This window comes from Rhinatrema bivittatum, chromosome 6 (genome assembly GCF_901001135.1).
Source record: "Rhinatrema bivittatum chromosome 6, aRhiBiv1.1, whole genome shotgun sequence".
NCBI lineage: Eukaryota > Metazoa > Chordata > Amphibia > Gymnophiona > Rhinatrematidae > Rhinatrema > Rhinatrema bivittatum.
The window spans coordinates 77,130,145-77,155,776 of record NC_042620.1 but is presented as its reverse complement, the minus strand read 5'-3'; the positions used below and the strand labels follow the sequence as shown (position 1 = coordinate 77,155,776).

The window sequence follows — 25,632 nt, the reverse complement described above, 5'->3', positions numbered from 1 at the left end:
AAAAAAAAAAAAAAACTGACAGCACACCAAAACTCTACCTGTTCAACACAGACATGGGTAAAGATGCTTCTTACTTCTCTTAGGAATAGGAATTAACACCTACTGGTGGTGCCAAGGGAAAATGGCTTCCAAGGCCACAGTAACACAGATCCATCACCATGCTAACTACTACAAGGCAATGTGTCTTGTGGGAAGTATATCTTACTGTTTCAGAGGTTTGTTAAACCAGAATTCTGTTAGCCTCAACACTTGCAAGAGGTGGCAATATTATATAATAGAGGTATCTCTGATAAGAAAGTGGCAGCTTATTATGAATTTTTGCAGAAACAACTATATGGAGAAAGTAGAGAACAAATCTGTCAATATGAAACATTCCCTGGTGCTCTATAAAGGCAGAACAACATTTCATTCTATCCCTGCTTTAAAGTCACATCACCATTCTCATCCAACTAGTACAATTTGTCTCACACTAACACTGCCCAATTAAGAATAAAATTCTTATAAAATTGGAGACAGGACAGGGATACCAAATTAAACTTAGTAACACAGCAATGGCGGTAGATAAATACCAAATGGTCCATCCAGTTCACCCAGCAAGTGGTTTATGGTATGGTAGTAACTACCATACCAAGCAAGTTACCCCATGCGTTCTCTTAATGGTATTAACTGCCAACCCATACAGGTTACCCCCATGCCTTCTGTGAAGTATAGTAGCTGCTGTTCTGTGCAGGTTACTCCAATGTAGAAATGTTACACTTAAACTTTTCATAGGTTACCCCTTTTCTTGATTATCAACCTCAAACATTTATTTATTTATTTATTTATTTATTTAAAGGCTTTTATATACCGGAGTTCATGCACTAGTGCATACCACTTCGGTTTACACGGAACAAGGAACAGAAAATTACATCAAACAGATTGAACAATTAAACAAATATACAATTACATCCAACAATTGGGTATAAATAACATGGCTAACTTAGTAGGAACTTAGAGTTAGAGGTGAAGGAGAGAAATAGTACCAAGTGGTAATAGAACAATGTTAATAGCTAAATAATAAATATAAATAGTAAATACAAGTTCTTATAATAAATACAGGTGTTTACAGATTACAGTCTTCAAGAAAAGTTTACGTCTACAGAATAGGGTTAAGTAAATAAGAACTGGCGGTTATTTCTATAGGAGTGAAGACTTCAATAACTAAGGTTACATCTGGATTAAGAGGTATTGGTGTAGCATGTTCAAATATTTAATGATTTGGAATTGTGAGACCAAGGATAAAATTAGGAGTTGTTTGATATGATTATAGAAGCGAGAATGATTCAAGTTCTGGGATGTGGTTCTGAGCTAGACCTTTAAGTGTAGGCTTTTGTAAAGAGCCAGGTCTTGAGTTTCTTTTGAATGTTCGAGTACACGTTTCGAGGCGAATGTCCGTGGGGAGGGCATTCCAATGAAGGGGGCTGGCAGTCGAGAATGCACGTTTCTTGAGTGAGGACTTGGCTGAAGGTACGTGTAAGGTGCCTAAGTATCTGTTTCTGATTGGTCGTGAAGACTCGTGTAGGCGAAGTGGAAGGCTTAGATCTAGCGACGTTTGTGAATGGATGTTCTTGTGTGTTATAGTTAGCACTTTGAAAATGATTCTGGATCTGATGGGGAGCCAGTGTAAGTGTTTTAGTATGGGTGTTATGTGTTCACTTCTGCTGGTGTTAGTAAGAATCCTTGCGGCGGAGTTCTGCAACATTTGTAGAGGTTTTGTGGTTATGGTTGGAAGGTCTATAAGCAGAGAGTTGCAGTAATCGATTTTGGAAAATAGTATTGTTTGGAGGACTGTTCTGAAGTCCTGAAAATGCAGGAGAGGTTTCAGCTTTTCAGAATATGTAGTTTATAATAGCATTCTTTCGTTGTGTTCTTGACAAATTCTTTGAGGTTCAGCCTTTTGTCTAAGGTGACCCCAAGGTCTCTTACTTGAGTGGAATTGATCATTGGTGGTGAGGTTAGGTTGTTGGTAGGCTGAAGGTTCTCATCTGGAGTGATAAGCAAAAGTTCTGTTTTTGACGTATTAAGTACTAGGTTAAGGCTAGATAGGAGTGAGTTTATGGACTGTAGACAATTGTTCCAGAAGTTGATGGTGCTGGAGATGGAGTCAGTGATTGGCAGCAGAATCTGAACATCGTCTGCGTATATGAAGTGTGTGACCTTAAGACTTGAGAGTAGATGACATAGGGGGAGAAGATAGATGTTAAAGAGGGTGGGGGAGAGAGAGGATCCTTGGGGAACTCCGAAAGAGGATTTGACCGGGAGGGAATCCTTGTTGCTGATTCTGACCTTGAAAGTCCTATTGTGTAGGAAGGATCTGAACCATTCCAGGGCTGATCCTGAGATGCCTATGTCTGAGAGCCGGTCGATCAGGATAGAGTGTTTTTACGGTATCAAACGCAGCTGATAGGTCGAGGAGAATCAGGAGGTATGGGGTCTTTTTCTCCAGACCTACGAGGACTCTGTCAGTTAGAGAGGTTAGGAGGGATTCCGTACTAAGGGATTTGCGGAATCCGAATTGGGCTGTTGTGAGTATTTTATGCTCTTCTAGGTATTCAGATAACTGTTTGTTGACTATCCTCTCCATAAGTTTGGCTACAAATGGAAGGTTAGCTATGGGGCGAAAATTAGCTGGGTCTGTAGGGTCCAAGTTGGGTTTTTTGAGGAGAGGTTTGAGGGTGGCTAGTTTCAGGATGTCTGGTACTAGTCCTTGGGTTAGCGAGCTATTAATTATCTCTGCTAAGGGCTTCGCTATGATGTTCGGAATGGTGAGTAGGAGTTTAGAAGGGATGGAATCTGTCGGGTGAGTGGAGGGTTTCATCTTTTTGAGAGTCATTTCTATTTCAAGTGAGGAGATAGGTTCGAATGAATCTAGGTTTATGTTCTGGTTGCGTGAAGGAGTGATGATAGAAGGAGGTACTGTGTTACTGGTTGCCAGAGGGGCCATTAGCTTGAGAATTTTGTTTTAAAAAAATTGAGCAAGTTCTGTGCATCTTGATTGTGCTTGATCATCTGGGATAGTTGGTGAGGTGGGTTTTGTGAGCTCTGAGACATATGTGAACAGCGCTTTGGGATCAAAGGAAAAATTGTGAATTTTGTGGGCATAAAAATCTCTCTTTGTGCGAAGGATGTTGTTTCTGTAGTTGTGCATGAGGGTTTTGTACTCATTCAGTGTAGTGTTGGAAGGATTCCTCCGCCATGCGTGTTCTTTTTTTCTCAATTCTAATTTGATGGTTTTTAGTTCCTGCGTGAACCATGGTTTTTTGGTTTTGCAGGCTGGGTTGATCTCTTTGGTTTTTTGGGGGCAAAGTTTTTCTGCCACCTTGTTCGTAATGTTGAGCCATGACGAGGTGGCTGTTTCTGCGTCTGAAAGGTCAAGATTGGCGAGTTCCGAAGATAGGAGAGAGGTGAGGTCCTCTCTAGAGCATGAGTTCCTGTAGTGAATTGTGGTTTTGGTGTTTGGAGATATGGGGTTGTCCTTGATACAGAGATTAGTTGTTATCATCAGGTGATCTGACCATGGGATAGGGGAGCATTGTGGTGGGGAAGATTGTGAAAGGCCTGAGTTGATGAATATAAGGTCCAGAGTGTGCCCTGCTTTGTGTGTGGGACCTTTAACAATTTGAGAGAAGCCCATAGCCTTAATTTGGGGGATCTGCAATGTTTATCCCATGCCCTTTTAAATTCATTTACTACTCTTATCCACCATCTCTTTAGGAAGGCCATTCCAGGCATTCACCACCTTCTTTATGAAGATTCGTTCCCCCTGGAGTTTCATATTGTGACCCCTAGTTGTAGTTTTCTTTCTGATGGAAATGGTTTGATGTTGTGCATCATCAATACCTTTCAGGTATCTGAACATCTGTATCATATGTCACCTGCTCCTTCTCTCCTCATAAGAACATAAGAATTGCTATACTGGGTCAGACCAAGGGTCCATCAAGCCCAGTATCCTGTTTCCAACAGTGGCCAATCCAAGTCACAGGTACCTCAAGCTACCTTTGCTTAAGAATTAATAGCAGTTTATGGATTTTTCCTCTAGGAACATATCAAAAACTTTTTAAAACCCAGCTACACTAACTGCCATAACCATATCCTCTGGCAATGAATTCCAGAGCTTAACTATGCACTGAATGAAAAAGAATGTTCTTCGATTTGTTTTAAATGAGCTACCTGCTAACTTTATGGAGTGCCCCCTGGTCCTTCTATTATTTAAGAGAGTAAATAACCAATTTACATTAACTTGTTCAAGTCCTTTCATGATTTTGTAGACTTCTATCATATCCCTCTTCAGTCGTCTCTTCTCCAAACTGTACAGCCCTAACTTCCTTAGCCTTACCTTTGGTCACCCTTCTCTGTACTTTCTCCAGTGCAACTATATCTTTTTTGAGATGCAGCGACCAGAATTATACACAGTATTCAAGATACGATCTCATCATGGACTGATACAGAGGCATTATGACATCCATTGTTTTATTTGCCATTCCCTTCTTAATAATTCTAACATTGTTTGCTTTTTTGATTGCCACATCACACTGAGCCGACGATTTCAATGTATTAGCCAGTGTGATGCCTAGATCTATTTCCTGGGTGATAACTCCTAAGATAGAACCTAACATTGTGTGACTACAGCATGGGTTATTTTTCCCTATATGCATCACTTTGCATTTGTCCACGTTAAATTTCATCTGCCATTTGGAAGCCCAATCTTCCAGTCTCACAAGGTTCTCCTGCAATTTATCACAATCCACTTTAGATTTAACTACTCTGCATAATTTTGTGTCATCTGCAAATTTGATTACCTCACTCGTCGTACCCCTTTCCAGATCATTTATAAATATATTAAAAAGCACCGGTCCAAGTACAGGTCCCTGAGGCACTCCACCGTTTACTTTTTTTCCACTGTGAAAACAGACCATTCAATCCTATTCTCCGTTTCCTGTCTTTTAACCAGCTTGCAGTCCACAAAAGGACATTGCCTCATATCTCATGACTTTTTAGTTTTCTTAGAAGCCTCTCATGCGGGACTTTGTCGAACGCCTTCTGAAAATCCAAATATACCACATCTACTGGTTCACCTTTGTCCACATGTTTATTCACCTCTTCAAAAAAATGTAGATCTGTAAGGCAAGACTTCCCTTGGGTAAATTCATGCCTAACATTTAGATAGACATCCATGTCTATCTAAATGTTTTAAGATTTTATTATTTGTAACAGTTTCTATGATTTTTCTCCAGCACTGAAGTCAGGCTCACTGGTTTATAGTTTTCCAGATCACTCCTGAAGCCCTTTTTAAATATTGGGGTTACAATGGCCATCTTCCAATCTTCAGGTACAATGGATTATTTTAATGATAGCAGTAACTGAAATAGGTTTGAAATGTCATTTTGTAGTTCTTTTGGAACCTGGGGTGTATGCCATCCAGTCCAGGTGATTTACTACTCTGCAGTTTGTCAGATTTAATTGGCATCTCAGAGACAGATGATGTCATCATTCACAGATATACACTAATTCTCCCGTCTTACTTCTTAGACTTCTGGCATTAGCATACAAACATTTCAAAGTGTGGTTTTTGTTTGTATTAACATTCTGCTTTTCAGTTGACAGGGATAAATTGGAATCTTTTAGCTCAGTTGAGTATTTAATTATAGGCAATTGGATTACTTTTGTTATTATTGGAACCTCTCTGTTGGGATGCCCCAACTCTAATGCTTCATTAGTCTCCTTTAAAGATACCTCCCTCCAACCAATCCTCTACTGAGTGACCGTTGGCTTTCCCCATTGATTTACTTTAAAAGCTGCTCTATCTCCTTTTGAAAGGTTAGCGCCAGCAGCCTGGTTCCACCCTGGTTGCAGTGGAGTCCATCCCTTCAGAAAAGACTCCCCCTTCCCCAAAAGGTTCCCCAGTTCCTTACAAAACTGAATCCCTCTTCCTTGCATCATCGTCTCATCCACGCATTGAGACTCCGGAGCTCTGCCTGTCTCTGGGGACCTGCGCATGGAACAGAGAGCATTTCAGAGAATGCTACCCTGGAGGTTCTGGATTTAAGCTTTCCTCCTAAGAGCCTAAATTTGGCTGCCAGAACCTCCCTCCCACATTTTCCTATGTCTTTGGTGCCCACATGTACCACGACAGCCAGCTCCTCCCCAGCACTGTCTAAAATCCTATCTAGGTGACGCGTGAGGTCTGCCACCTTCGGACCAGGTAGGCATATTACCAGGTGATCCTCACGCCTGCCAGCCACCCAGATCTCTACATTCCTAATAATCGAATCACCAACTATGATGGCTGACCTAACCCTTCCCTCCTGGGCAATAGCCCTTGGAGACACATCCTCGGTGCGAAAGGAGAATGCACCACCTGGAGAGCAGGTCCTTGCTACAGGATCCTTTCCTGCTGCACCTTGTTGATGCTGTCGATCATGAAACCTTAAGAAGATAAGAAAATGCCATACTGGGTCAGACCAAGGGTCCATCAAGCCCAGCATCCTGTTTCCAACAGTGGCCAATCCAGGCCACAAGAACCTGGCAAGTACCCAAAAACTAAGTCTATTCCATGTTACCATTGCTAATGGCAGTGGCTAATCTCTAAGTGAACTTAATAGCAGGTAATGGACTTCTCCTCCAAGAACTTATCCAATCCTTTTTTAAACACAGCTATACTAACTGCACTAACCACATCCTCTGGCAACAAATTCCAGAGTTTAATTGTGCGTTGAGTAAAAAAGAACTTTCTCCAATTAGTTTTAAATGTGCCCCATGCTAACTTCATGAAGTGCCCCCTAGTCTTTCTACTATCCGAAAGAGTAAATAACCGATTCACATCTTCCTCCAAGGCAGCACTAGGGCTGCCAGTCTTAAGTTGGGACTTGACTACTATGTCCTTGAAGGTCTCATCTATATACCTCTCTGTCTGCCTCAGCTCCTCCAGATCTGCCATTATAGCCTCCAGAGATCGGACCTGTTCTCTGCATCTTTGTTCTCTGCTCTTTGCATCGCATGCGCATGTACAATTTCTCACCGGCAGGTAAAAAATCATACATGTGACACTCGATGCAAAAGACTGGGAAGCCCCCCTCTTGCTGCTGGACTGCTGCCTTCATCTCAAATTTGTTCAGTTCCTAGTTAAGTTTTATGTTGCTATGGGAGTAGGAATGTGTCTAATTAGTGTCCTTTAAATGTATTAGTGAATTCACTATATGTCTGGTTGTGGCCTACAGGGGAACAATCAAACAATCAAAGGTGCGGGGAATTTGTGAAGTGGTTAAAAGGCTGATTTTTTTTTTTTTAAATTTGTGAAAGTGGCACCTGCCTAAAAATTAAAGGATGAGCTACGGGTGGGTGGGTGAGGGGTGGGAGAATTGGGGAAATACAAACACTAACTTTTGTTTATTTGCTGCAAAATCAGAAAAATACAGACAAGATACAAAAACATTTTCAATTTATTGGATTTTGTGATTTCAATCATATGTTGCATGTAATGTTCCTTAAAATAGTTCTTAAATTATTTTTTTCACATTCTGATATGTAGTGCTGCCATATTCTGGTTAGGTTTACCTCCTATACAGAGTATTTACAAGAGAACTTATACAATTCTATATTTTGGGGTAGTGGGGGCAGGAAGCTGGGTCCAGGCAGGCTGTAAGGTGAAAGGGAGAGAATGAGTGATGGGCACAAGGAGGTGGTGATGGAAAAGCGCAAAGGATGGTAGGAAAGGTAAGCCAATGAGGTAGAAAAGAGAAGATGTGTGGAATTGGAGGATGCATAGAATGGACAGAGATGGTCAGAAAGACAGAATGATGGGGGAAGGACAGCACTTATAGGTTTTCTATGCCACCGTCTAGTGGGCCACTCAGGACAAATCAGATCTGGTAGCTGGTGTGGGGCAGAGCTAGTCAGTCTGGCTCCTAGATTTGAGCAACATTTCAGCAGTCTTTCATGTAAAGGCCAGTGGCCTGGCGATTAACACCTCTCCTGGGAACTCTGAGCTTTATAATTCAACGACTGGTCATAGCCATGTTTCTGTAGAACGCTGCCTACCATGCTTCAGAATTTCTTTTACATTTTGGAGGCAGCAGTACATTTTGCAAAAATAATCCTCCAGATGTCTTTTTCAAATGCTTACTAAGCAATTAGACTACCAAAATGAAAATGGTTGACATGACAAATTAACTGTTCAATTTTCTTCTAAAAATAATTTGACAAACTGCTGCCAATTTACAACTAGCATTTAGTGGGAAAATGGCAGAGCTGGTGCTAAGGAAATAAACACAATTGTAAAGTCTTCAGTTTATCGTCAGATTATAAATAGGTCACATTTTTATGATGTTTTATTTCTTTTTTTTCAACCTGCCCACAAATCCTTCCCAGGACTGTCCAGAAGCCTGATGCTAAGCCCTTCCTCGCTACTGTGCACCATCAGCAGTGATCACCCTCCCTCCCTTTCCCAGGTATCATTTATTTATTTATTTGCTTTACAATCATTTTGATATTCCACCGTGTACCAAAAATGGCCTCGAGGCGGATTACAGTCAAACTTGTCATGATACAGTAATATTAACAGGTCATTTATAGCCAGGAGATTGTGACCCATGCTTGGCCAGCAGTTCTGTAAGACACCAGACAAGCCTACAAACAACTGATTTGATACGAAAACAGACATAGGTATTTCAATATAAAAAAATGGAAATACAATCTTCATATATTTCTAGAGAGAGAGCGTGAGCAAGACAGATTGTATGCATCTCTCAAGAAATACATATTTATAAATAAATATCTGCTGGGCTCACGCTTTCTATCATTTATGGGAATATTGATCATAACATGGATGTGTTGTGAAACCCGGCCCCGGGCAGCTGCGGTCAGGCCTCCCTTTCCCTTACTCCTGCTCGCCGGCGCTCCCCACAGTCTTCAGCACACCGGATCAGGCCGCTCTGGGGCCTTGCCGCGGGGTTGGGCCTCCTTTCCCTTTCCCCTGCTCGCTAGCGCTCCCCGCTGTCTTCAGCACACCGGATCAGGCCGTGCTGGGGCCTTGCCGCGGTGTTCTCTCCATGAGGGAGACACCGCTGAACTCTGCTGGGGGCTCCGCCCCTTGGAATCTGATGTCACCAGCAGAGGCTTATTTAAAGCCACTTCAGGCTTCCCTGCGTTGCCTTGGTAACAGGTCAGCTTCTGTGAGTGCCAGTTGCCAGTTCCTGTATCCATTGCAGCTCCTGCTTGATCCTGCTTCAGTACCAGTTCCTGTTTGTTCCAGTTCCTGTGTTCCTGCTCCTGTGGTCCTTTCTCTGCTTCCAGCCCTTGTCTTCAGATTGTCTCCGCGGTACTGATCCGGCTGGGTATATTGTTTCTCCTGTCTCTGCTCATCCCGACCTCTGGTGTATATTCGAGTTCCTGCTCGTCTTCAGCCTGCCCCGACTCCTGGCCTGGTTTATCGAACAGCTACACTGCTCTCTGCCTCGACTCTTTGACCGTCTCTGTTCTTCCAGATCTCTGCCAGCCCAGACTCGGACTATTTATTGGACTCCCTTCACCAAGAAGCCTTCGCTCAGGTCCTGCCGGCCCCTGCACCCAAGGGCTCAACCTGCGGGGAACAAGGGCTGGTAAAGGTAAAGGTTCAGTCTGGTCTCATGGTCCTGCACCACCTACAAGCACCTTCCGAGGGCCTCCCCTTGGTAGTTCCAACTGCTCTCAAGCCGGCTGAAAGGTCCACAAACCCATCAGGATGTACTTTGTATTATTGAATAAATATTTCCCTTAACTATATAGTTCAAGTTCCTGTTTTAATATCTTAATTGTCCTATTTTAGATGTCTTTTTTAAGAATTTAATATGCTCTTGTTCTGTTTTAAAAGTTTTATCAAGAATTTTATGTATTTTATGACTGATTTATATTTGGAAATTCAAATGTTTTTAATTGTACAAGTTGTAAACTGACGTGATGTTTCCTACGAACGTCGGTATACAAAAAAAAACAATAAGTAAATAAAGTGCTGAAGCCTGGCTTTCATTGGCTGACTTTTTTTTGTTATTTGAAATTTGCCCTCCAGGCTATAGGAGTATTTTTTTAGTCATTGTCGGCAGGGGAAGGATGGTCTGGTAGCTATGATTAAAGATATTTGGGGAGTGAACAGGTTCTTCTATCTCCAGTTTTAGAGGATCAGAATATCTTCTTGTAGTTTTGGAAACCCCAGTGAAGGTTTTAGGGGATTTTTTTTTGTTTGTTTGTTTAGCAGGCACTTCGTGACAAGAAATCGTCACTAGATGCCTTCTTGCTAGCTCTTACTGTTGAAAGTATAGCTTTTCCTAACTTTATGATTTGGGGAGATTTCGATATTTTCTTTACTATTAACATAGTCTGATAGTGCAGTGGAGTTTGTGTCAACATTTTATGTTCAGGGATTTATACAAAAGATTTGTGTTTCCTTGCACTTTTTTTTTTGGAGGAGCTCTGAAATCTGGCAGCTTGACATCGAGCAATTAAACTCAGTGCTGGTAGCATGGTCAGCCCATTTCTTGCTTGTATTTCTCTTGTCTGCTTTAAGCTTAGTAAAGGGAAATCAGAACAGATCAGTGCAGAAACAGAGTGTAATGCAAGATTTAATTGGTCCAAAGTTAATGGAAATACTGAATGAAAGCTGTGGTTTCCATTTTGAGGGCAACGTGTGTGAGCCACAGGATGGAAACAAATTATGTTTCCGGCCTTTGATAGACTAGCTCCAGAAAAAAAATCTGCTTGTCATTAGAGCAGCTAAGAAACTTTTTTCTCGGGTAGATTACCTCAAAACAAAGAATAATCCTAAGGAAGTATTCCAGTTGGCCTCCCTGCTACAAACGTTTTCTGGTTTTCAAACTTCTCATATCTGTTTCTACTGGTTAACTTTCTATGGTTGCCATCTTTTTTTAAACAGAAAATTTTAGACAGTCAGTCTCTGGGTGTTGGTCCAGATGAGGCATATCAAGTAAGGTACATCTAGTAGTGGGGATGCCTTAGGGTTATGGTCCGTTTCAGGTGAAACGTCTAGAGCATTCCTGCTTCCATTATGCCTTCTTGCGTATCATTGCATGATGTGTTACAGTTATGTTTAGGGCTGATTTTGAAACCTTTCATCCCCTATTCTCAAAAAGAAGTTAGAAATGTAATTTTCTAAGATGAACCAAGTGGGATGCAGCCACGGGGCTTTTGGTCCCCATTTTAAGTATTAGTGTCTCACCGTGTGCAGGCAGTTTCCCCAATCAGTTCAAATTCATCCAGTTTGAAAAAGCCCCGTTTAGATGCTGCTATACTGGGTAATTATAAACTAATATCCAATCTCCCATTTGTTGGGACTCAGAGAGCTGTGAATATATGGTTTACACAGCTTGAGGACCACAACATCTTGGATCCTTGGCAATCCGGCGGATTACAGTACAGAAACTGTTCACAGCTTTACTGGATGATGTTTGCTTGGACTCTGATAAAGGCCTGGATTCCACTGTGGTGATGATCCTGGATCTTAGCTCAGCTTGTGACACTGTAGACCATTTTATTTTATTACCTCAGTTGTCTATTGCTGGTATTAAAAGCACAGTGTTTGAATGGTTTCAGTGCTGTCTTCCAGACTAAACCCAACAAGTTCAGTTGGTTTCTCATTGCTCTTGCCAATGGAGCTTACAGTATGGACTTTCTCAGGGCTCTGTTCTTTAACCCATACTTTTTAATGTATTTTACCTTTAGGTAAAATTATTAGAAAAACAGGATAGAAATATGTTATGAACAAGTATATCATCCAAAATGGGAAACAATCGACTGGAACAGGTTAAAAAAGACATAATCACCTTTGGCTCAGTATTAATAAACTAGCTGAAGAGAGTCCTTTGGATAAGGCAACCAACTTTAGATTGTCCTCCTTCCAGGTATTTATTAAAAGATAGTTTAATTCCGATTAGTGAGGTGGTCTAGGAGCAATCTTGGATTTCCATTTGACCTTTCATAAACACATTAGTAATGATGGAACTTCATCCTTTTATTTAGGTTGTTTAAGTAATTTCCAAACATTTGTTGAAAAAGACAACCTGGCCACGCTGATTCATGCATTGGTACTTGTTAGGTCAGGCTACCATAATTTATTATATGTAGGACTACCTGTCATTCAATCGGGCAGTCTTCAGCTGCTTAGAATACCACTGCACATTTGTTATTGGAATTGAAAACATTTGATCACATTACACCAGCTTTGAAGACCTTGCACTGGCTTCCAATTGCTTTTACAGCTTAATTTAAGTAGCTTTTAATTTATAAGAGTGTGAATGGCCTTGTTTCTGAATATTTAAATTCTCACCTAGCATTTTATCAACCAGAAAGAGTGTTACATTCCTCTGATCAACTCACTTTTGAGGTACTTGCAAAAATTAAGATGGTGAATACCAAGAAAAAATATTTTTCTTGGAATGGCCTGAAACTTTGGAATTATCTTCCTTTTGCATTTAAGGCTGTAAGCAATTTGCTGTAATTTAGGAAGTCCTGTAAAACATAGCAATTTAGCCACGTTTTCAAATATGGTATTTTATTATGGATCTTATTTGACTATTTTTTAGGATAATTGTTTAACAATGCTTTTATATATTTTTTTTCTTTGTACAAGTATTTGCTCACATATGCTGTTTCCTAACAAGTTGTAAACTTGGATTATTATATATAATTTTATTGTAAACTTGATATAAATAAAATTATATATATATATATAATTTTATTTATATCAAGTTTACAATAATAATCCAAGTTTATATAATTTTATTTATATCAAGTTTACAATAATAATCCAAGTTTACAACTTGTTAGGAAACAGCATATGTGAGCAAATACTTGTACAAAGAAAAAAAATACAGAAACAATATACAACATATGCTTTATCAGACCCCAAATTAGAAGAGGCAAATACAATAGATCAAAGGAATTATAAACATTAATTTAAATAATAAGAAAAAAAGATGGCTGAGCGCTGGTAGACTTTCTTATACTAAGGCATCTAACAACCAATAGGAGAAGAAGCAGCACTAGGAGTCGGGCTTTCAAAAACCCTCTCTATGTTGCTGTTTCTCAGATAAAAAAAACAAATTGAGAGGGGTCAAAGAAAACATATTTGACCCCCTGTAATTTAATCACACATTTACAGGGGAAATCAAGCCAAAACAAGGCTCCCAATTGGAAAACACCAGAACACAGTAACAAAAACCGCTTCCTTTTGGACTGGGTAGATTTGGAAACAGGGTAAATGCGAACCTTTAGACCTTGAAATAGGTCTATCTTGCAAAACATTTTTCGACGGCAGATAATAAGCTTTAGAAATTGGAGGTATTAAATTTTCAGGTAATTTCAATACTTCAAGAAAATCCTTTCACAACATTTGAACAGGAGAAATAATTTTTTTCTAGGAAAATTAATTAACCTGATATTCCTTCTTCTAACAACATTCTCTAGATTTTCAAGTTTATTAACAAGGTAAAGATGACCATTAGCAAGAGAACTTGTTGATTCCTGAAGTGAGGTAATGCCTGATTCCAAAAACTGAACTTTTTGAAAAGTAACAGAAGCTTGTTCCTGTAACTGATGAAGCCCAGATTCAAACCTTGGTATTGGCCCACAAACTGACCCAACTGAGAAGAAAGCTTGGTCAATGCCTCCCAAATATGATCCAAAGTTAACTGGGATCTGCAAAGTCTCTGATGAAACCTGTTCCACTGACCTCAAGGAAGGGAGAGAGGAAGCCTCAGATGGAAGGCCCGATTTACCACCGCTAACACCAGGTGCAGCTAATTTCTCTGCTGCAGGCAATGTCGTCGCTGGAGAGAGCTCAAGAATAGAAGAGCTCAAACATGGCTGTTGAGAAACTTGACGCAACTCCGGGGTAAGCGAAGCTTCCAAGTCAGGGGCGGGATCAGTGAACCTTCGACCTGCTCGCTGCCCAACAACCTCATTCCGGAGTCAGGATGAGAGTCTATCAGTTGGAATAGATGGCAATTTATCGGTCTGCTAGCTGCTGGTTCTTCCGATGTAATCAGGTAAGTGCGGGCCTTCCCCTTCCTCTTCTTACCCATGAAGTGAAAAGGCAAAATTTTCAGGGGAAAAAAAGCAAGACGAGGAAAGAAGTTCCAATGCCGAACATCAGTGCACGGCCACCTTGGATCCGCCCCCACTTATTTTCTGTGTACTGATACTTTTTGATTTTATTATGTATAATTCTACTTTGTGTAATTATGTTTGTTTTTATCTGTGCTGCACATTGCCTAGAGATTTTTTTTTTAGACTGGGGCTAAATAAAATAGCGATACACAACTCAGAACAGAAGAGGCAGCAGTTAACCACAATAACCAAATCCAAACACAACAGTGTGGAACCCAAAACAATATTGAAATGTTGGCCTAAGAAGGTGTCAGCAAGCCTGATGTTGTGCGACTTCAAAACAAGACACCTACCGGTCTTCTAATCATTCACCTTCATCATTCTTTAATACTTCAAAAATATATTTTTTTTGTGATTTCTATAATTTCCTTAAAAATAGTCCTCCATCCTCAAAGAATATTAAAAGATAGACTCTTTAGATGTAAACATTATACAGCCCAACACGGCCAGTGTTTCGCTTGATAGCTTCCTCAGGGGCATGCGAAAAGTGTAGACAAAGAGTCTTTAACCTATGAATAACAATATTGTCTTTAGAAACATTCAATTGAAAGAAGATGAAAGAATATCTTGAATTAACGTGGCTACCATTTAAAGAGGACTATACGTCTCGACCATCACATCATGGAAGCGGAGGAGGAACTAAAGCCGAGGCTCGCGTCTCTAAATTCTCAACTCCCACATGACATCAAATATGTAAAATGTCAAAGGACTTGTCTTTCTGTAATATGGAAAAAATTACCCAAAATTGTTCAACCCAGAAAAACATGCAAATAAAGTTCTGTATTAAGGCCAGCCAATGCAACAGTAATTAGTCCATAAATCCATCGCTGCTCTGACTGTAATAGCAATCGTTCCCGATTCCCACCGCGCCAATGTGGCAGTATGTTGTCAATGGCATAGAATAGCAAATCATCAAAACGATGTCCATGTTCAATGCAATGGGCCACCAAAGGTTCGTCAACACGGGCATGTTTTATATTAGACCGATGTTCGATCATCCGTGTTTTCAACAAATGTTTTGTTTTGCCAAAGTAAAGAAGTTCACATTGGCATCGGATCAGGTAAATGACCATGGTAGAGATGCATGTAGTTTTATATTTGAGAAAAATTCTGTAACCAGATTTTACAATCAGATATTCTTGGATGGACATTGATGAAGTACAGACTGAACAGTTATTACACGGATAATGTGATCCTATCACAAAATTATCCAGTTCAGGGTTGATAGAACAATCAGACCTCACTAGCAGGTTCTTTAAATTAGAAGCACTTGAGAAAGTCATGCGTGGAGGCATCTTGAAAATGTTATGTGTTTGTAGAATGTGCCAGTATTTCAAAATCGAACGGTGGATCAATGGAGCATCAGAGGAGTATGGGAGAACACAAGTGTGATGAGACAAGTCCTCCATAGGACGCGGGAGTAAAAGCCACTCCCATTGGGAAAACTTCACTCGCAAGTAGGCTTTTCTTATGCTTGATCGTGGGTATCCGCGGGCCAAAAAGCGTTCACACAATAACTTAGACTGAACTTCAAAATCAGCTACAGTGGTACATAAGCGACGAAATCTGATAAATTGACTCACAGGTAACTTTAATTTGAAGTTCCTAGGATGTGCGCTGGAGAAATGTAAATAGGTATTAGAACTCACCGCTTTGTGGAATAGGGAAACCACAAAACTTCCATCAATCATCATAATTTTTATGTCCAAGAAAGAAATGGACTCACGTTGAATATTAGCAGGGAATTTCAAATTGGAATTACATGAATTGAGCCATACTAAAAGGAATTGAAAATGTCCTTGTCACCTCTCCATCATCATTTTGATGATTTGCTATTCTGTGCCATTGACTACGTACCACCACATTGGCACGGTGGGAATCAGGAACGATTGCTATTACAGTCAGAGCAGCGATGGATTTATAGACTAGATACTGTTGCACCGGCTGGCCTTAATACAGAACTTGATTTGCATGTTTTTCTGGGTTGAACAATTTTGGGTAATTTTTTCCATATTACAGAAAGACGAGTCCTTTGACATTTTACATATTTGATGACGTCATGTGGGAGTTGAGAATTTAAAGAGACGTGCGCCTCGGCTTCAGTTCCTCCTCCGCTTCCATGATGTGATGGTCGAGACATATAGTCCTCTTTAAATGGTAGCCACGTTAATTCAAGATAAGTATTTTTTCATCTTCTTTCAACTGAATGTTTCTAAAGACAGTATTGTTATTCATAGGTTAAAGACTCTTTGTCTAAACTTTTCGCATGCCCCTGAGGAAGCTATCAATCGAAACACTGGCAGTGTTGGCTATATAATGTTTACATCTAGAGAGTCTATCTTTTAATATTCTTTGAAGATGGAGGACTATTTTTAAGGAAATTATAAAAATCACAAAAAAAATATATTTTTGAAGTATTAAAGAATGATGAAGGTGAAAGATTAGAAGACCAGTTGGTGTCTTGTTTTGAAGTCACACAACGTCAGGCTTGCTGACATCTTCTTAGGCTAACATTTCAATATTGTTTTGGGTTCCACAATGTTGTGTTTGGCTAAATAAAATGGCCCCATCTACCATATAAATGGGCTTGGACCGAAATGCCACAAATGCGCAGTAGAGAGCAGCTCTACTGCGCATACGCAAGAGCACGACGGTCAGAGGGCAGCAACATGGTGCTGGGAAGAAATGGAGCAGCAGAGGGCTGCTTGGAAGCAGCGGGGAGGAGCAGCGGCGACGGCGGCAGCACAGAAGGTCTCCGGGGGGTCTCTCTCTCGCGCGGGGAGAAGCGGCGGCACAGACACAGAAACGGGAGGTCTGCCGGAGTCTCTCTCTCTCGCGCACCTCATCACAGAGCGTCAGGCGGGCCAGCAACGAGCCTGGTGGAGAGGCGCGCATGAGAGAGAGACCCCCGGAGACCTCCCATGGAGCAGCAGCGGTGGCGGTATCTAAGCGTTAGGTGGGCCAGCAACGAGCCCAGTGGTGAGGCACGCGTTCTGGATAAGAAAAGAAGAGGGAGTGGAGGAGGGCTGAGGGAGAGGGAAGGGGTTGAGGTGGGAGGGGAAGGAAAGGGAAGATGAGAAGAGATGGAAGGAAGAGGATGTGAGTAAGTGTGAAGGGTAAAGTGGAGTAGAGAAAAAGAGGGAGTGGAGGAGGGCTGAGGGAGAGGGGAGAAGGGGAAGGAAAGGGAAGGTGAGAGGGGAAGGAAAAGGGAAGAGGATATGACTGAACAAGTGGAAAGGGTAAGAAGTTCTGGAGAAGAGAAAAAAGAGTGGAGGAGGGCTGGGAGAGGGAAGGGGAAGGGGAAGGGGTTGTAGATGAGGTGAGAGGGGACGGAAAGGAAAGATGAGAGGGGATGGAAGGAAAAGGGAAGTTGTGGAGAACAGAGTGGCTCTAACCTTGCCGGTCTGACCGATGGAATCTCGCCCATTTTAAGGGCTTAACGGCTAGTATACAAGATAAACAACACAATGCCACCAATTAAGGCAGTTCGTTCCTAACCATATTAGCAAATCATGTAGCACCATAACTGCACCCACAAACTCCATCTTCTAAAGAAAGCTCTTACACCTTGAGCAATATCCCTGGGATTGCAATAGATGTTACAACAGAGGCTTGCAAGGTAGCGCTGCCATGCAAAGGGACATGGGTTCAATTTCTGGCTCATTATCTCCTGCTCCTCAGGTCAGCAGGGCTCGGGATGCTGTGGAGGTAGCATTCACAGTCCCGAGGGAAGGCGAGGAGTGGGGTTAGTCACTGTACAACAGTGGCACCTACTAGCCACTGTTAGGGCTCAGAACTACAAGGTTCTGAAAGGATTCCTCATCCATGGTCTCAGTGCCAGCACCAGCCGATGACGGTCACTGCAACGAGTGGACTAAATAAACTGGGAGAGAACATATCAAAAAAGAAAACAATATCCCTGCACTAAATAAACTGGGATGGGTGAAAAACTCTGGCTTATTTATGAACGATGGCTAATGGCACTATATCCCAACCCTGATTCTGAAAGAAGCCAAAAAGGAGCAGCAGGAAACTGCCAAGTAAAAAATAATGGGCAAAGAACAAAACTTTGGAAGATGCCTTGGGTCTAAGCCAAACAAAATGTAATTAGAGACAGGCCAGGTGCATAAAATGACATTTCAAGTTAGGCAGTCCAAAAGTCAAGTATAGTACATTGCAATGGCTTCCCAAGACTACAGGACCAGAAACGAGCCTTCTCATATTTATGGTGAAAAATTAAATTGCTCTCTACACAATCGGAGGACAATTTGCAAAGCCATTTACACAGAGAAATAATAATAATGATTTGCCCATTCAGACTGGCTCTCTTAAAATCGCCATCCCTCAAGTCCCCTAAACGTGTGCATAATAGTCCCCAGTACATGGACTTTTAGCCGCTTGTGGGAGGGAGCCCCCTTCCTAGGCAAGTTTTGGGCAGGACTGTACAATAACACAAATGGAACAAAGTTTCACAATGTATGACCGCTATCTGCCATGACAATCCACCTGCGGAAAAAGCAGATGCAAGAGTCCTTGCAGCACATATCAGAGAGAAGGTACTTACGCAACTTCCCTTTGAAACCTGCTACAAAGTCCAAGGGATGAAATAGCTGCAGGCTTTGCAGCAAAGCGAACCGTTTGAAAATGGCCTCTCTTAGGAACACCGCCACCCCATGATCTGTTAAACCCATCCAGGAGTCAGACAGGGGCCAGGAAAGTTAATGTAAAGTTCTCTCTTTGCAGGGGACACCAGCAGCTGCAGCATGAGCTCCAAGGCAGGGCTTAGAGCTGGTGGGCCCCTCTGTGACCAGCAAAGGCGCAGCTTTATGACTTTGGCCCTGAGAGTAAAGGTTGTTAGGGTCTCATGGGAGAGCCTGAGCCAGGCTGGGGCTCTTACAACATCAGCAGGATATAAGAACAAGTGTTAGCTATGGCTCACTTAGTTTATTTATTGACTGATTTACATTGATTGTTTTTGTATTTATGTTGAACTTTATTTGATGTTTGCCACTTTGAGTAGAATCTTGTACTAGAAAGGTAGGGTATAACTCAAAATTGCAATGTAGAATCCAGAAAAACACTAGGAGCGCCGCTTGCACTCAAAATATATCCAGCATCCACGACAAGTGCAAGAATAATTTTAGTTCCTGGTCAGGCTTTCTACTGTGACAATTATGCTTTTATTTCGGCAACTCCTCAATTTTAATACAGTGTTTTACAAGCAGACCCCCATAGCATTTCAACATTGTGAACATAAACATTAGGTGTGCTGGAAAGCTACATTCAGCATTTCAAACTTTTCTCATAAGAGAAATGTGTGCCAAAGAGCCATGCTAAAGTAAAGTCTCAGCACCTCCTTAGAGCGGCTGCTGTACTGAGAGCCGGACTTTACACCTTTTAGATCAGGGGTGGGCAGTTCCGGTCCTCGAGGGCCACAAACCAGGATATCCCTAAGGAATATGCATGAGAGAGATTTGCATGCACTCTGCCTCAGTTGTATGCAAATCTATGTCATGCATATTCATTAGGATATCTTAAAACCTCGACAGGTTTGTGGCCCTCGAGGACTGGAATTGCCCACCCCTGTTTTAGATGGTTACATATACATTCATGGGCTGTTATGTTCTAAAGCATGTTAGGATGCTGACTGGACAAGAAGTGAGCCATAAATATATTATACACACACCCACACAGATATACACATACAAACACTATAAGCAGCAATTGACCTGTGTACAAATGTCCCATGGTTTCAAGTCTTAAATCACTGATTTGTAGCAAGGCAGCAGCCCACAACAGCAAATTTTGTTTATACGACCATAAAATCAAATCATTAGACACCAGGGCCAACCAGATAGTTCACAACAATTCGAACAGTTTGACGATGGCTCCTCTGGGAGAATAAACATTTAACAAGTTGATTAGGCTTTCATGGACAGCACCTTTAATTCACTACATCCTCTATTTGTATATTACAGGCACAAAGCTGGCTAAATTAAAATTATAATTACCTGATCACAGATTAGCTCCCATTTCTTTTCATTGTCATATTGGCGTAATAATCTTGCTTTGTCAGGTGGCAGATTCATTGCATTCTGTAAATGGAAAACAAATCCATGAGACAGACCAAGAGAGATACACCAAGAAAATATTACTGTGCTTACTTGACTGTTTTCTTTCAATTTTCTGTCTGGATACTTAATCTAAACATTCCATAAAAATAAAGAAAGAAAACCCCCACACACATAAGTGAAGCTTGCCTGAAGGGAGTCCTTGTAAGTCAAAAAGTTCTATTTTTGCAGACTTCTGATTCAGAAGATACCTATCAATCATCCTGAATTTCTGCAAAATCAAATAAAAGGCTTCATCCAAGTAACAGGCCAACATAAATGCTGAAAACTGGAGTGCTCTGTTAAATCAATAAATCTGCAGCGTGATAACATATTGAGCACATTCATACTTTCCTTAAAGGAAGCAAACTTAAGATAGAACAGACATGTTAACAGCAGCAAAAAGGAACAAAAAGACAGAAAAGGAAGCCTGCTGGATCATGGATTTGACTGGGAAGCTGACTACAATGCTCATTATTAATATCACAGGTCTGAATTGGAACCGGGGTGCACAGGCACAGCGCCATTCCTTATAAGAAAGATGAAAGCTTCCACAGCAGATCTGTCTGATATACTCAGAGGAAGGAGAGTACAGGCCTATGCGAGGAGGAGCGGCCGGTGGAAAGTGAGCCATCCTGCCCAGGCAGGGACCCCAGACCCTGCTCACTTCATAAAGAACATTTTAAAAAATTGAAAAAATAAAAATAAAAAAAACGACATGTCAAGAAACCATCTGAGGCTTTTGCAATTCAGAATCTCATCAAATATCCGGGTAGATCTTAGGCAGCCACACCTTTAACCGCCCTGCGATGCAAACAGCTACATGTTAATTTCGGAATTTCATCTTTCCTTTTGATCTTACTTCTGCATTTCTTATAAGGGTATACCGATCTTGTCATAAAGATTTTATTTTTTATAATGGCCACATTAAAAACAGCACTTCAAGATCCAGGCAATTATAAACCAGAGAGCCAGATGTTTTATGGCAGATTGAATGGGGGCAGCTATTTTTAAGATCAGAATTACCGGGCATAGGGATAAATATGGCTTAAAGGTGACGAGTCAGCATGGATTTAGCAACAGCTCTGCCTTCCTAATCTAGTACAAAGAACTCTTTGAAGGGGTAAATAAACATGGATAAAGCTGACTCCGCCAAATACAGTGCATCTGGATTTTCAGACCGCATTTGATAAAGTCTCTCCTGAAAGATTCCTCAGGAAATTAAAAAAAAAAAAAATCATGAGATGGGGGAAATGCTCTACTGTGGGTTGGGTAACTGGTTAAAAGATAACAAAACAAGTAGGAGGACTAAAGTCAGTTTTCCCAATGGAGAGAGGTAAACAGTGGAGAACCCCAGAAATCTGTACTGGAACCAGTGTTTAACTTATTCGTTACTGACCTGGAAAAGGGCACAGTGAGCAAGCTGATCAAATCTGCAATAACGGAAAAATTATTCAAGGAAATTAAAACACAAGCAGACTCTGAGGAACTGCAGGAGTAAAACTTAAGACTGGGGACTTGGCATCTAAACTGGATTTTTTGATATGAAGGAAGAACATATCCTATCATTAAAATCATCCATTCTACCTGAAGTCTGGAAGGTGGCCAATGTAACCCCGATATTTAAAAAGGGCTCCAGGGGCGATCCAGGAAACTATAGACCAGTGAGCCTGACTTCAGTGCTGGGAAAACTATTCTAAAGAACAAAATCACAGAACAAATAGATAGACATGGTTTAACGGGACACAGCCAGCATGGATTTACCCAAGGCAAGTCTTGCCTCACAGATCTGCTACATTTTTTTGAAGGGATTAGTAAACATGTATTTGTTTATTCATTCATTTAAGATTTCTTTTATCCCACACCCTCCAAGGTTTGGGGCAGGTTACATGGTATGCATACACATTCAAAATATATAGTAAAGTAAAAATAACAGACAAACATGGTTTAAAACATTAACTGATGCAAACTTGTGTCAAACAGAGGTTAGACCATTGCAATCAATATTCAATTAAAGGTGGGAGAGTGCTGTAATCAATGAAATCAAGTTTCACGGATTTTCTGAAATCTTTAGGAACTGAGGTCCGAATGCAAGGACTGGCAGTGTAAACGGCTCTTTCACACGTGACTGCCAGTCTAGTATATTTTGCAGCTGGGACATCAAGTAAAAGCTGATGTGCTGATCTGAGATTTCTGGATGGTATGTAGAAGTGTAGAAGCAAACTCATACAAGACCTGGAAACAATGTGCAGGAGATTGTGGACTACTGTCAATATTTTGTAAACGATCTGCAATTTAAAGGTAACCAACGAAAGGATTCAAGTATGGGAGTAAGAGGTTCAATAGTCTGGCTGCAGGAGTTTTGAATCAATTGTAGATATCTAAGCGTGGATTCAGGGAGACCGATGTAAAGAGATAAAGGTGAGCCAGTAGATGTGGTGTACTTGGATTTTCAGAATGTCTTTCACAAAGTCCCTCTTGAGAGGCTTCTAAGAAAACTAAAAAGTTATGGGATAGGAGGCGGTGTCCTTTTGTGGATTACAACCTGGTTAAAAGACAGGAAACAGAGAGTAGGATTAAATGGTCTTTTTTACAGTGGAAAAAGGTAAACAGTGGAGTGCCTCAGGGATCTGTACTTGGACTGGTGCTTTTCAATATATTTATAAATGATCTGGACAGGGGAATGATGAGTGAGGTCATCAAATTTGCAGATGATATAAAATTATTCAGAGTAGTTAATCACATGCAGATTGTGATAAATTGCAGGAGGACCTTGCGAGACTAGAAGATTGGGTGTCCAAATGACAGATGAAATTTAATGTGGACAAGTGTAATATAGGTGAGGCAAATAGGGAAAAACAACCCATGCTATAGTTATATGATGTTAGGCTCCATATTAGGAGGCACCAGCCAGGAAAAAGATCTAGGCATCATAGTAGACCATACATTGAACTTGTCTGCTCAGTGTGTTGCGGTGATCAAAAAAGCAAACAAAATGTTAATAATTAAGAAGGGAATGGTGAATAAAACAGAGAATATCATAATGCCTCTGTACTGCTCCAAGGTGAGATCACATCCTGAATACTGTGTGCAATTCTGGTTGCCGCATCTAAAAAAAAAACCAAACAAACAGATATAGTTGGCAGTTGCAATGGAGAAGGTACAGAGTAGGGCAACCAAAATGATAAAGGGGATGGAACAACTCTCCTATGAGAAAATGCTAAAGAGGTTATGACTGTTCGTCTTAGAGAAGAGATAGCTGAGGGGGATGTTACATTTGCCAGCTCGCAGGGTCATCACTCACTCACCCATCGCTGTCCAACTGACCCGGCATTACCACTCCATGCAGCCAATGACATTACCACTCAATGTGGCTGGGAACACTGCTGTCTTCTTCCTCTGACTTGTCCCTAAGCACATGGTGCGGACTGCCACTTAAAGGACGCACAGCAGGAAACCAGTTCTCCGGTGCTCCCTGATGACATCACACGGCTGGGTATTTAAATCCTGGCCAATGAATGCCAAGGCACCTCAGCAATGGGTTGACTACCTCCCAGTATTGTGAGTTGCTGCTTTGGAGTCTTTCCTTTGCCTTGCCTCCCTTGTCTTCAGCCTCATCCAACCTTACCTTACCTCCCTTGTCTTCAACCTTGTCCAGCCTTGCCTTCCTGGTCACCCGCCTGTCTACCCTTGGATTGATTCTCGGTACATACTTTAGCCTGTGACCTCACCATCCTTGTCTACCACCCGCCTCAACCATAGCTCGTGACCTGTCCATCCTTGGTCAGGGCTGGTGGCAAGCATAGTCTAACATCAGAACCTCTCTTTAGCCTTCTCCAGAGACTGTCACCTAAGACCTGCTGGTCCCAGAACCCAAAGTCTCAACCCGAGGGGAAATGGGCTGGTAAAGGCGAAGCTCCAGTTCAGTTTCTGCACCATCTCCTCTGCCAGTTGGCAGTGAGGACCCTACTGGGCCTTCCCAGTAGGTAGCATCAACTTCATTCCAACAGAAGGATCCACAACTCTAATAGAGGATATGATAAAGGTGTATAAAATCATGACAGGAATAGACCGGGTAAATGTGAACCGGTTATTTACTCTTTCAGATAATAGAAGGACTAGGGGACATTCCATGAAGTTAGCAAGTAGCACATTAAAACAAATCAGAAAATTCTTTTTCACTCAACTCACAATTAAGCTCTGAATTAGTTGCCGGAGGATGTGGTTAGGAAAGTTATTGTAGCCGGGCTTAAAAAAGATTTGGAAAGGTTCCTGGTGGAGAAGTCCATAAATTGTTATCAATCAAGTTGACTTACGGCCCGATTTTAAAAGGCCTACACGCACATATACCATGAGATATGCACATGGTCAGGCCGCGTGCGTGCTGCGGGCATTTTCAAAGGCCCATGGCCACACGTGTATCTCTTGGTACGTGCCAGAGTAAGACCTGCCGAAAAAGGAGAAGGCCGGCGGCAGGGTCTGGGCAGGACAGGAAAGTGCCATTAAACAGGAAACAGGATGCTGGGCTTGATGGACCCTCAGTCTGACCAGTTACGTTCTTAAGCTTGTGTGATAAATGATTATATACTGTAGCACCATAAACAGTCGCTGTATGTGATTCATGCTTGCTAATGTAGTACTGTACATTTACTGTATCTTATCTCCCTACAGTCTTGGGGGTATCAATTACGTAACAGATTTGTGCTGTGCGACAGAGAAAATGAAAAGTGATTATGTGCGATAGTGTTTGCATACATAAAAAATGTGTGTACAGAGTAAGTATGTATGCAAAGTGAGAGAGAAAGCATAAAGTGATGAATGAATGAAAAAGAGGCATAGATTACTGGAAGACTGTATGTATGCTGTATAGGATAAATGTAGATGTGACAGTACACCAAAGAAGTTTTAAAAGGTAAACTCCTCCATCCCCAGTGGACTAAAGCAATACTGGCCCTTTAAAAGCTTTTTTGACACAGATAGAGCCAAAGAAGAGACGCCGCGTTTACATGCATTAACGGCCATTGTCAAACTGCAATCCTGGAGCATCACAAACTGGTCAGGTTGTCAGGGTAACCCTAATGACTTACGCATGAGATATGTCTGCATACAGTAAGAGGTGGTACAAGCAAAAATATATCATGCATAGTCATTAGAGCACTCCTGAAAGCCCCGCTGGTCTGTGGTCCTCCGGGACTGCACTTTGACACCCTTGCTCAAGTACCTCATCCCCGCTGTTAGCCATCAGAACCTCTCAGACCTTTTCTGGCTGATCCCTATATTAAGGTCTCAAAGCAAGGAATACTACGCATTACAGTCATTTACGACCAGG

The 25,632-nt window shown here is 41.4% G+C and overlaps 1 protein-coding gene across 4 annotated transcripts in view; it reads right to left on the bottom strand.

Annotated features, from left to right (window-relative positions):
* FMNL2 (formin like 2) overlaps nucleotides 1-25,632 on the bottom strand; it is a 425,422-nt gene that overhangs the window by 203,016 nt on the left and 196,774 nt on the right. For all 4 annotated transcript variants that reach the window (XM_029605500.1, XM_029605502.1, XM_029605499.1 and 1 more), the window contains exon 2: nucleotides 20,205-20,288. In XM_029605500.1, the coding sequence (XP_029461360.1) occupies nucleotides 20,205-20,288 (84 nt within the window). The remainder of the gene's footprint in view (nucleotides 1-20,204; nucleotides 20,289-25,632) is intronic.